Consider the following 12,720-nt stretch of genomic DNA (forward strand, 5'->3'; position numbering starts at 1 on the left):
GCATAGAACAGCTATTTACACTGATATCTGACAGTGGTGGGTTTTTCACATTGACAGTACCCACTGTTGATGAAATGCACAGTCAGAAAAGTAATTTCACTGTTTTACATCCTATTATACTTTGTCCATGAAGTGTATACGGTGTCACAACAGGCATACTTAAAAAGGTGCTATCTAGAACCTAAAAGGGTTCTTTGGCTGTCCTAATAGGAGACCCTTTGGGGGAAAAAAACACTTTTGGTTCCAAGTAGAACCCTTTTGTGTTCCATGTAGAACCATTTCCACTTAGGGTTCTACATGGAACTCAAAAGGGTTTTTACTTGAAACCAAAAAGGGTTCTCCTATGGGGACAGCTGAAGAATCCTTTTGGAACCCTTTTTTTCTAAGAGCGTAGGCATGTATGTAGAAGGATCTATGACCATAATCCTATTCTGTTTGATGACTGATATGCCACCAAATGTAATTTCCTCAGTCAATATTCCCTGATAATACTCATTTATACCATTACAATAACAATGAGAAACAGACACAATGCTTTATCTTGACACCAACTGAAAGTCCTTATATTGCAGAGGACTATGTCAAAATACAAGTACCCATCTCCAGTAACACATTGACTGATTTATTTCTACTGACAGATACATACAACAAAATAGATCATAAAAAGTAATGTTAAATAACTTTGGTATGCAGAGAAGAGAACACACCCAAATATTTGAAGATGGACACTCAGCAACTGTACAAATGACAGAGAAACGACCATTTCAGCATACAAAAAAAGCATTCTGGACAATAACTTCCCTTTCATTGAACAAATAAATATTGAGTATCCATTCTGTTCCACGCACTAGTTGGGGTTATATGAAGTTATAAAGCAAGCAAATTTTTACACCTTTGCTACGACGGTATGTACGTTGAAATGCAACAAAACTGTGCCCACTTGGTTTAAGTCTGCAACTTTATCTCCTCAATGAATACAAGTATCTTTGGTAGAAAAATACAACAGTACAGGAAAAAACATGAAAATGAAATACTTACACATAATATAGTTTGTATCAGTAAGACAGTCAACATTACCATTATGTCACTCCAAAGATCTAATAGATGGGAAAACAGAGGGGAGTTGGGAATCGCTGATAAAAAGGACCATTATTTTCCTGTTTTATAAGGAATAATAAAGTACCAGAGGGATTGGCCTGAAGGAAGCTCATTTCTGTACAGAAAAGTACTTGAAGAAGAAGGAGCCCATTTTCCGAGATACTCTCTGGCCACGTGTGTTGAATTTCAACAAGACCCCTTAAAGGATTTGGCACAAAAAAAAAGCCCACAAAAAATGACGCTAAACCGATGCTGCCAAAGATGTCCCTTAGCACCAGTTCCGATCTCTGAGAGAAGCAAAGGGAGAGCCTCCAGAGAGTGAAGAATGAATAAGATAGGTCTATCATTCCTGTTTCTCCAATGCACTCAGTCAGCTACAGGTCCTCCACAGCGGCAAGATCCATCCACAAATGAAGTAGTTCCAGTCAGTTTGTATTCTCGTCCAATTAGCAAGATGAGAAAGGACAAGCAAAGCAATCCCATTTTCTCCTCACTCTCAATGGAGATGGTTAGGGTTTGCCTGGGAGATGCTGGAAGACGCGTGCAGTTTCGAGTGTCTCCTGGGATGCCGGTGGCACCGGTACACAGGTTTGAGATCAGTCCCAGTCGTCTTTGCAAACACAGTCGCACTCCTCGTGGTGTTCCAAGGGCACATCGGTCATGGATTTCTGCAGGCCTCGGCCCCCGCTTCGGTGCTTCAGCAGGAGAACCTACAGAGAGCAGCAAGCCAGAGCTCAGATTGAGAGTTTGGAACAGGCACTGCACCAAAAAACAACATTGTGTATATATATATATAATATATTCACAGCTGTGATGGAAACAGGTAGTCTCTGTACAATTTTTATAAATGCTGACAGATCATTTGTTCATTTGACATGGTGGAATCTTTTTGTGTCCGTAAAATGTTTTATGCGGGAAATGGTGGTGGAAACACCTTTATGAGCCAAAAAGTGATATAAAGACCATCATATCGACGTAAACTTGGAGTCACGCGACGATATGGTGTGTGGTCCTCCCACTACGACTCAGGAAAACATGCAGCTTATTAGGCTACAGATGCAAAACGTTATGATGAACTTTACAGGGTGGTGAAAGTGCACGTGATCTTGATGCTCCTTTCCAATCAATATCGAGAGTATTATTCTGGTAACATGATATGATTGAAGCTTGACAGCAATCTGACTAATAAAATAAAAATCTCTCTCTGTTATCCATAATAATCTCAATGTAGATGAGCCTACCCGCATAGTATCTTGCAAGCGGTTGGCTAGTAACGCAATTTAGTCTGTAGAGTTGAAAACGCGATGGAAACACATTGAACTTTATATTTGTATTCGGTACATGAAAGCTTAAGTGAAAAAGTACATTGTGTGCACTACGTCATCACCCACTGATTTTTATCCGCAACAAGTCTGTTTGGTGGAATCACACCAATATTTTCTTTGTGGATTTTTGAATATACACATAAATAACCAGATGTCATTTTGTTATGATACATTAGCTTGCATTTATTATGCTGATCTTTCTGAAAAATAATTAACTTCAAGTTTAAGTAGCACATTATGACCCTTGTCTAGAGCTGCAAAGTTAACTTCTAATAACTTTCCCAAAATTCCCAGGTTTTCCAGAAATCCTAGATTTCCAGTTCATTCCCTTCTGATTCCAGGGATATTAAAATCTCAGAGAATTGGGAAAGTTTCCACACATTTACCTCGTGGTACTTCTTGACGACCCGGGTAGGCACACACTGGCAGTCGGAGCAGCGATGCGAGCAGCAGGCACAGTTGCCCCCGCAGCGCTTCACCAGGAGGCAGCTGGGCCAGAAGATGGCGTCCGTCCTCTTGAGCTCCTCGCGCAGGGAGATGGAGAAGTTGCGCGGCGTGCAGCTGTACAGTCTCACCTCTTCTCTCAACAGGTTGAGATCCACTCCTGTTCAAGAAATAGATTAAACCTCACCACGTCAACCTAAACAGATTAGATACCTTTTACTATATTACAAAAAGGGGCATCAATTTCTAAAACAGGTTCAATTGCCAAGATATAATTTCAAGATAAAACTGTCTGTGAAAGGTTATGCTCAACTGCAGCTGTATATCTGTTTTTCCCTCCATCTCAACATGACAGACCTTTCTTCCACTGCAATTCCTATCACTAGAACCCCTGTTGTTAGCCGTTTGAGAAGTGGCAGTCGCTGTACCTCTGGATTTCTTGTTGTGGAGGAATGACTTCCCCAGGATGTGCCACGTGGGCTTGTATAGGTCTTCCATGTCAAGCTGCCATCTCTCAGGCTCCAGGTACTTCATGACCTCCTCCACGGTACCGAGGCCAGCCACGGCGTCAGACAACGCATCTGCGCTCTGCAGAGATGGAGTTACCTCGGGCTTCGACACACACAAGAAAACCGACACAAAGGAAGATGGGGAAAAAGTTTCATAGACTTCAGGCTCATGGTCTAAACTGAATTAAGCATAATTTAATGGCCACTTTTAGAGAGCCCCATACAAAGATAGCTACATTGAATAAGAGGTTTAAACTGAGTTACAGTTATTACCAGCAAAACCCCCATACAAAGTAACTTAAGCTCTACATAATGAGTAATTGTGCTACAGTGCATTACAAAACCGAACATCAAAGCTCCATTTGTTTTGGCATCACTGTAGATTCCACTTCTCTCAGCTACATTTTCATCCCGACATAACTACAGCAGCAACAAGGCTCAAGTTAAGACTCATCAGTTCCATTTGTTTTCCCTGACTGATATCTCCACCTAAGACACAGAGCGGCGCAGTAGATTGATGCCTGGGGTATTGGTATCCCCACATGAGACTAATCCACCAGATACCTTTCTGGTCTGTGATACTCTGGCTGAGTCCCAAATTACACCCTAATTCTCTATATAGTGCACTACTTTTGACTAAGGTCCATTACCTGTGTTGAAAAGTAGTGCACCATCTCTGCTCATTCTGTCTGACATGTCAGCTTGCGTGTAGCTTTACGTGGCAATACAGACCCAATCCTGTGTGACTGCCAAGTTGAATGCATCACTGTGACACCAGCAAGCAAGCACTGCTAATATGGACACTAAAAAGCAGCACTAAAACCTTTACTTTATTTTGTACATTGATTACTAGTGGAATCCAACTCCCTATATTATCACAGTGTAGGCCTATCAAAAGCTCTGACAAAAATCCTATGTGAAATGTCTAATGCCTAGATGACAAACAATCAAACAATCAAGAAATCTTGACGGGAGTCATGATAGAGGAAAAAGAGGGATTTGATTTGATGGGGGGGGGGGGGCAGTTTTAATCTCAGACAGACTAAAGAGATACAGAACGAATCAGGGAAAAGGAGTCGCCACAGGATTGGCAATGTCACATTGAATAATGGAAGCGATACGGGAACGTCTGTTCTGATTCACTGACAACGTAATACCATGTAATACACTCTGAAATGACCGTCAGCACTCCTTCAACATTTGGCTCCCTTTGGTGCTGCCACTGCATGATAAGATTAGAGAGGGAGGCTAGAATTTCGCAACATGGCCGAGGCAGAGGTCGGAAAAATGTAGTTTATGCAAATGTGTTTATGCCAAGTGGTTTAGTGATCTGTTGATGTCTGTGGTGCCTTGTATGAACAACTTCACATTGAATAAAAAAAATATGGAGATTTACTGTGAATGGCAGTTCTTAGAAAAGTGGGCAAAGTCAAATGTGACAGGAATTTTCATCCAAATGCACTGGTCATGCGGTTTGATTAAAAAGACAATATTTATCATAAATACCAAAAAAGAACATCAAGAGCATGAAAGAATTGTCTCTGAAGATCAACGAAAGGCAAAACATCTTGCCATTGCTCTTCTATGAGAAAAGTAGAGATTTTTGCTTCATAGCAGAAGCACGCAATGTGAATCCTGTTACTGTTGCCTGGTCTTGGCAGTGGATACCAGTGTAGAATGGGAACCATTAACAGCTTGTGAATGCAGATGGTGCTACACTCCTCCAATTAACGGCACTCTGTAGGCACGGCGTCAGAAGCGGCAGCCAAGCGCTCCTTAAAGAGACAGATGAAATTTGAAACTTTGTGAAGATGATGAGAGCCCTGACTAAAAGGCATAACTTTGGACTAGCATGAATTCTCTGAAATTGTTCAACTGTGGTATCAAGAGTACGGTCGTTCGGTAGTCTTAGTTTTTCCTCCAAAGTGTTCAGTTGTAGCAGAAGCGATCATCCATTATGGGATGGTAGATATGGAAGCGCAGAGGGTTATTTCATAAATACCAATGTGGTGAAAATTGTCATTGGTGGAACAATGCCAACGTCGACTCAAATGTGAAAGTCTGAAGACCTTTGAGTGATCGTGTTTGTAATTGAATGTTTCCTTATACTTGTAACTAACAGCACCACCACAAAACACAATTGTATTTGTAATAAAAAGGAAAGACAGACAAAACCACCAATATAAAATGCGACTGAACTGAGTCAGACTACCTGTATTTAGCCAATTATTTGCACGGCTATCAAAATGTGCAAGTCATCAACTCGGCTCACTTTGACATAACTAAGCTATGACATCTTTTTGCATAGCAACCCTGCAAATATTTTTGCCTTATAACTGCAGTTAACATGTTCACATTCTAACTTTTTTATTTTTTATTGTGGTGCCTGATACTAAGTATTTCATCTTAGCCACAACTTCATCGGCTAAGAATTAGCCCAGCACAGAATAGCGTCTATTGTATTCTGCAGCCATAGCTAAAAGGTGTTTAAAATTGGTTGCAAGCTGTGTCAATCTTTTATAAGGAAAATAGCTTAGCAGGCAGACAAGGGGCTTAGACCGCAACTCCTGCCAGAAATGACAGAGAGGACCGTGTGTGTGTGTGTGTAGAGTGAGGAGTGGTAAGAGCAGAACTAGACATCTGAGGCATGTGCAGAGGTGAATGGACACAGTGTACAAAACATTAAGAACTCCTTCCTAATATTGACTGGCACGCCTAGAACTGCCTCAATTCATTGGGGCATGGACTCGACAAGGTGTCAAAAAGCGTTCCAAAGGGATGCCGGCCCATGTGGGCTCCAATGTTTCCCACAGTCTTATCAAGTTGGCTGGATGTCCTTTGGGTGGTGGACCATTCTTGATACACACGGGTCACTGTTAACCGTGAAAAACCCATCAGCATTGCAGTTCTTGATACAAACCGGTGCGCCTGGCACCTACTAACATCCCATGTTCAAAGGCACTTAAATCTTTTGTCGTTCACTCATACACAATCCATGCCTCAATTGTTGCAAGGCTTAAAAATCCTTTGTTAACCTGTCTCCTCCCCTTGATCGACCCTGATTTAACAGGTGACATCAATAAGGCATCATATCTTTCACCTGGTCAGTCTGTCATGGAAATAGCAGGTGTTCTTAATGTTTTGTATACTCAGTGTATATATATAGACATGAACTATGCCAGGAGGCAATGAATAATGTCTGACAGGAACGTCTAAATCCAGGAAAACATATAAAATGTGTTGAACCACAATCCCATTGTGTAAGCCATTGTCACTTTCTTGCAGGGTTGCATATTGTGGAGGAATGTGATCAGCTCCACTGCTGGGAAATATGACACAAATATTGCATAAATAAGTAGATATACATTGTTACAGAATACTACACAAACAGTGAGCTCCAAAAGTATTGGGACAGTGACACATTTTTTGTTGTTTTGGCTCAGTAGTCAAGCGATTTGAATTTAAACTGATACAATGACTATGAGGTAAACATTTTCTACAACTTGATTGGAGTCCACCTGTGGTAAATTCAATTGATTTGAAATTATTTGGAAAGGCACACACCTGTCAATATAAGGTCCCACAGTTGACAGTGTATGTCAGAGCAAAAACAAAGCCAAGAGGTCGAAGGAATTGTCCATAGAGCTCTGAGACAGGATTGTGTTGAGGCACAGATATGGGTAAGGGTACCAAAAAAATGCATTGAAGGTCCCCAAGAACAGAGTGGTCTCCATCATTCTTAAATGGAAGAAGTTTGGAACCACCAAGACTCTTCCTAGAGATGGCTGCCCAGCCAAACTGAGCAAATGGGTGAGAAGGGTTTTGGTCAGTGAGGTGACCAAGAACCCGATGGTAGCCATCTCTAGGAAGAGTCTTGGTGGTGGAGATTGAAGTCTTTCGCCAGAATGCTAAGAATCACATCTGGAGGAAACCTGGCACCATCCCTACGGTGAAGCATGGGTGGCAGCATCATGCTGTGGGGATGTTTTTCAGTATCAGGGACTGAGAGACTAGTCAGGATCGAGGGAAAGATGAACAGAGCAAAGTACAGAGAGATCCTTGATGAAAACCTGTTCCAGAGTACTCAGGTTCACCTTCCAACAGGACACGAACCCTAAGCACACAGCCAAGACAATGCAGGAATGGCCCAGCCAGAGCCTGAACTTGAACATCTCTGGAGAGACCTGAAAAATAGCTATGCAGTGACACCCATCCAAGCTGACAGAGCTTGGGAGGATCTGAAGAGAAGAGTGGGAGAAACTCCCCAAATACAGGTGTGCCAAGCTTGTAGCATCATATCCAAGAAGACTTGAGGCTGTGCTTCAACAAAGTACGGAGTAAAGGGTCTGAATACTTATTTATTTTTAATACAGTGCCTTGCGAAAGTATTCGGCCCCCTTGAACTTTGCGACCTTTTGCCACATTTCAGGCTTCAAACATAAAGATATAAAACTGTATTTTTTGTGAAGAATCAACAACAAGTGGGACACAATCAAAATCATATATTGGATATTTCAAACTTTTTTAACAAATCAAAAACGGAAAAATTGGGCGTGCAAAATTATTCAGTCCCCTTAAGTTAATACTTTGTAGCGCCACCTTTTGCTGCGATTACAGCTGTAAGTCGCTTGGGGTATGTCTCTATCAGTTTTGCACATCGAGAGACTGACATTTTTTCCCATTCCTCCTTGCAAAACAGCTCGAGCTCAGTGAGGTTGGATGGAGAGCATTTGTGAACAGCAGTTTTCAGTTCTTTCCACAGATTCTCGATTGGATTCAGGTCTGGACTTTGACTTGGCCATTCTAACACCTGGATATGTTTATTTTTGAACCATTCCATTGTAGATTTTGCTTTATGTTTTGGATAATTGTCTTGTTGGAAGACAAATCTCTGTCCCAGTCTCAGGTCTTTTGCAGACTCCATCAGGTTTTCGTCCAGAATGGTCCTGTATTTGGCTCCATCCATCTTCCCATCAATTTTAACCATCTTCCCTGTCCCTGCTGAAGAAAAGCTAGCCCAAACCATGATGCTGCCACCACCATGTTTGACAGTGGGTATGGTGTGTTCAGGGTGATGAGCTGTGTTGCTTTTACGCCAAACATAACGTTTTGCATTGTTGCCAAAAAGTTCAATTTTGGTTTCATCTGACCAGAGCACCTTCTTCCACATGTTTGGTGTGTCTCCCAGGTGGCTTGTGGCAAACTTTAAACGACACTTTTTATGGATATCTTTAAGAAATGGCTTTCTTCTTGCCACTCTTCCATAAAGGCCAGATTTGTGCAATATACGACTGATTGTTGTCCTATGGACAGAGTGTCCCACCTCAGCTGTAGATCTCTGCAGTTCATCCAGAGTGATCATGGGCCTCTTGGCTGCATCTCTGATCAGTCTTCTCCTTGTATGAGCTGAAAGTTTAGAGGGACGGCCAGGTCTTGGTAGATTTGCAGTGGTCTGATACTCCTTCCATTTCAATATTATCGCTAGCACAGTGCTCCTTGGGATGTTTAAAGCTTGGGAAATCTTTTTGTATCCAAATCCGGCTTTAAACTTCTTCACAACAGTATCTCGGACCTGCCTGGTGTGTTCCTTGTTCTTCATGATGCATTCTGCGCTTTTAACGGACCTCTGAGACTATCACAGTGCAGGTGCATTTATACAGAGACTTGATTACACACAGGTGGATTGTATTTATGATCATTAGTCATTTAGGTCAACATTGAATCATTCAGAGATCCTCACTGAACTTCTGGAGAGAGTTTGCTGCACTGAAAGTAAAGGGGCTGAATAATTTTGCACGCCCAATTTTTCAGTTTTTGATTTGTTAAAAAAGTTTGAAATATCCAATAAATGTCGTTCCACTTCATGATTGTGTCCCACTTGTTGATTCTTCACAAAAAAATACAGTTTTATATCTTTATGTTTGAAGCCTGAAATGTGGCAAAAGGTCGCAAAGTTCAAAGGGGCCGAATACTTTCGCAAGGCACTGTACATTTGCAAAAATGTCCAAAAACATGTATTTGCTTTGTCATTATCAAGTATTGTGTCTCGACCGAGGATGGGGAAAAAAACAAGAAGCCACTGCTTCAAAACAGACTACGGTTTGCAACTGCACATGGGGACAAAGATCCATTTTTGGAGAAAAGTCCTCTGGTCTGATGAAACAAAAATAGAACTGTTTGGCCATATTGATCATCGTTATGTTTGGAGGAAAACAGGGGAGGTTTGCAAGACGAAGAACACCATCCCAACCGTGAAGCACGGGGGTGGCAGCATCATGTTGTGGGGGTGCTTTGCTGCAGGAGGGACTGGTACCCTTCACAAAATAGATGGCTTCATGAGAAAGGAAAATGGTGTGGATATATTGAGGCAACATCTCAAGACATAAGTCAGGAAGTTAAAGCTTGGTCTCAAATGGGTCTTCCAAATGGATAATGACCCCAAACATACTTCCAAAGTTGTGGCAAAATGGCTTAAGGACAAAGCAAAGCACCCCCACACCATCACACCTCCTCCTACATGCTTCAAGGTGGGAACCACACAAGCAGAAATCATCCGTTCACCTACTCATCCATTCTCCACAACGCCGGTTGGACCAAAAATCTCAAATCTAGACTCATCAGACCAAAGGACAGATTTCCACCGGTCTAATGCAAATTGCTCATGTTTCTTGGCCCAAGCAAGTCTCTTCTTATTGGTGTCCTTTAGTAGTGGTTTCTTTGCAGCAATTCAACCATGAAGAACTGATTCACAGTCTGCTCTGAACAGTTGCTGTTGAGATGTGTCTGTTACTTCAACACTTAACCATTTATTTGGGCTGCAATCTGAGGTGCAGTGAACTCTAACAAACGTATCCTTTGCAGCAGAGATAGATCTGGGTATTCCTTTCCTGTGGTGGTCCTCATGAGAGCCAATTTGATCATAGCGCTTGATGGTTTTTGTGACTGCACTTGAAGAAACTTTCAAAGTTCATGAAAAAGTCCGCATTGACTGACCTTCATGTCTTAAAGTAATGATGGACTGTCAAATCAAATCAATTTATATAGCTGATCATCAGCTGATCTATCAAAGTGCTGTACAGAAACCCAGCCTAAAACCCCAAACAGCAAGCAATGAAGGTGTAGAAGCACGGTGGCTAGGAAAAACTCCCTAGGAAGAAACCTAGAGGAACCTATGAGGGGTGGCCAGTCCTCTTCTTGCTGTGCCGGGTGGAGATTATAACAGAACATGGCCAAGATGTTCATAAATGACCAGCATGGTCAAATAATGGCTCAGAAAATAATGGCTGTCATTTCTCTTTGCGTATTTGAGCTGCTCTTGCCATAATATGGATGTGGTCTTTTACCAAAAAGGGCTATATTCTGTATACCACCCCTACCTTGTCACAACACAACTGATTGGCTCAAACGCATTAAGAAGGAAAGATATTCAACAAATTAACTTTTAACCAGGCACACCTGTTAATTTAAATGCATTCCAGGTGACTACCTCATGAAGCTGGTTGAGAGAATGCCAAGAGTGTGCAAAGCTGTCATTAAGGCAAAGGGTGGCTACTTTGAAGAATCTCAAATCTAAAATATATTTGGATATGGTTTAACACTTTTTTGGTTACTACATGATTCCATATGTTTTATTTCATAGTTGATGTTTTCACTATTACTCTACAATTCAGAAAATATATAAAATAAAGAAAACTTTTTGACTGGTACTTTATATTTAAAATAGTATTATGTTTCTCCACAATAAGTGTCAAGGCACAATGGACCTCAGTCCCATAAAGAACCAAGGTCAACTTACTGGAGGTATCGTGTGAAAAATGGGTCACCCTGACGCTGACATTTAGGGAGACAATGGCATTTCAGTTTTCTTTTTTCGCTCCCATTCAGAGAAGCACATTTTTTCTCGAGCCACGCTGTGTTTTAACAACCTCTTCGCCTGGACCTTTTTAGCGTTTCCAAAATCTCTTCCCACGAATTACAATAATCTCTTCCTAAGAATATCCCCTTTCCTTGGAAGTGGTAAAGAGGAATTATTGCTTGTTTAAATATAAACAAGTGCTGCCACCATGACCTGAGGTTCCAGTAGCGTTGGTTAAACACAGAGGAACAGAGTGCTGCTGTTCATTGGGGCCTTCCAGTGCCCGAGGAATGCTCAGCGAGAAGCCAGGCCGAAGTGAGGCCAAAGCTAACCTTTCCTCTCGATTTCCTCCTGCTTTCCACCAGTAAACACTCTTGCTGGCCATTAATTGTCTGCCCCAAGTCGAAACATGAATGACATGCCACCTTGTTCTTCCTCTCAATCATCGCAAATATCCATTTATGCATGGATGGACAGAGGCAGTATTTAGGGATGTATGTAATTATGCATGCATGTTCAATAGACCGGTAACAAAAAGTGTCTGGAAATGTATTGGATGGATGTGACACCGTTCTTCCACGAGAGATGCCATAATTTGTTGTTTTGTTGATTGATGGTGGTGGAAAACGCCGTCTCAGGCGCTGTTCCAGAATCTCCTATAAGTGTTCAATTGGGTTGAGATCTGGTGACTGAGACAGCCATGACAAATGCTTCACATTGCCCTTTGGATGGCAGCATTATCAACCTATGGGTGCCAAAATAAATGGCCAAAATAGAGGCCTGTCCAGCATTTGTATATAACCTTAAGCATGATGGGATGTTAATTCCTTCATAAACTCAGGAACCACAAATGTGTGGAAGGACCTGCTTTCAATGTACTTTGTATCCCTCATTTACTCAAGTGTTTCCATCATTTTGGCAGTTACCTGTACATAGGGCCCTATAAAATCTGTGCTGCGGAGAACGAGGACAGAAACACAGAATCCAGACTTTAAAATGGAATTCAACAATATTCTAAAATGTATTGAACTTAGTTGGAAATCACTAAATCACCTAAATGTATTGAACTTAGGAGAAAATGCAGTAATTTGCCATGACATCAACAAAATGCAGCAGTGATTCATAATTTCCTTCAACTTTCTGAAGAGGCAAAGGCACTGTCTGGTGTGTCCGTTTTTCTACCAGTACCGTTTCCAAAAGCCTTCTCAATTTAGTATTAACTACAAAGTAGTTTTTGCATCAATTTGCATCAATCCAGTGGACATTTGTTTTGCAAACTCTAATCACATGAGCGCTACAGAAATATCGCTAACCAAACAACGGTCTATGGCTGGTGCACAGATCAATTAAAAGGTAACCATACCACAAAATGCATTAGAATTTTCCCAGACCTGAAAAGTAGTCTCCTGATATGGTTTAAGCACTGTTGTGGACTTAATAATCATCTAAGTGTGACTGACAGAGAAAACTTGAAAAAACAGAAACCTGG

General features: G+C 41.4%; 1 protein-coding gene across 1 annotated transcript in view; it reads right to left on the minus strand.

The window, feature by feature from the left end:
* Positions 1-601: 601 nt before the first annotated feature.
* The window catches only part of LOC115129551 (platelet-derived growth factor C-like), a 98,898-nt gene continuing 86,779 nt past the window's right edge, over positions 602-12,720 (minus strand). Inside the window, exons 4-6 of the mRNA XM_029660006.2 lie at positions 3,296-3,479; positions 2,810-3,027; positions 602-1,808 (exon numbers count right to left, since the gene is read on the minus strand). Coding sequence (XP_029515866.1) covers positions 1,695-1,808; positions 2,810-3,027; positions 3,296-3,479 — 516 coding nt within the window. The 3' untranslated portion in view covers positions 602-1,694. The remainder of the gene's footprint in view (positions 1,809-2,809; positions 3,028-3,295; positions 3,480-12,720) is intronic.

The sequence above is a fragment of the Oncorhynchus nerka genome, linkage group LG5 (genome assembly GCF_034236695.1).
Source record: "Oncorhynchus nerka isolate Pitt River linkage group LG5, Oner_Uvic_2.0, whole genome shotgun sequence".
Lineage (NCBI taxonomy): Eukaryota > Metazoa > Chordata > Actinopteri > Salmoniformes > Salmonidae > Oncorhynchus > Oncorhynchus nerka.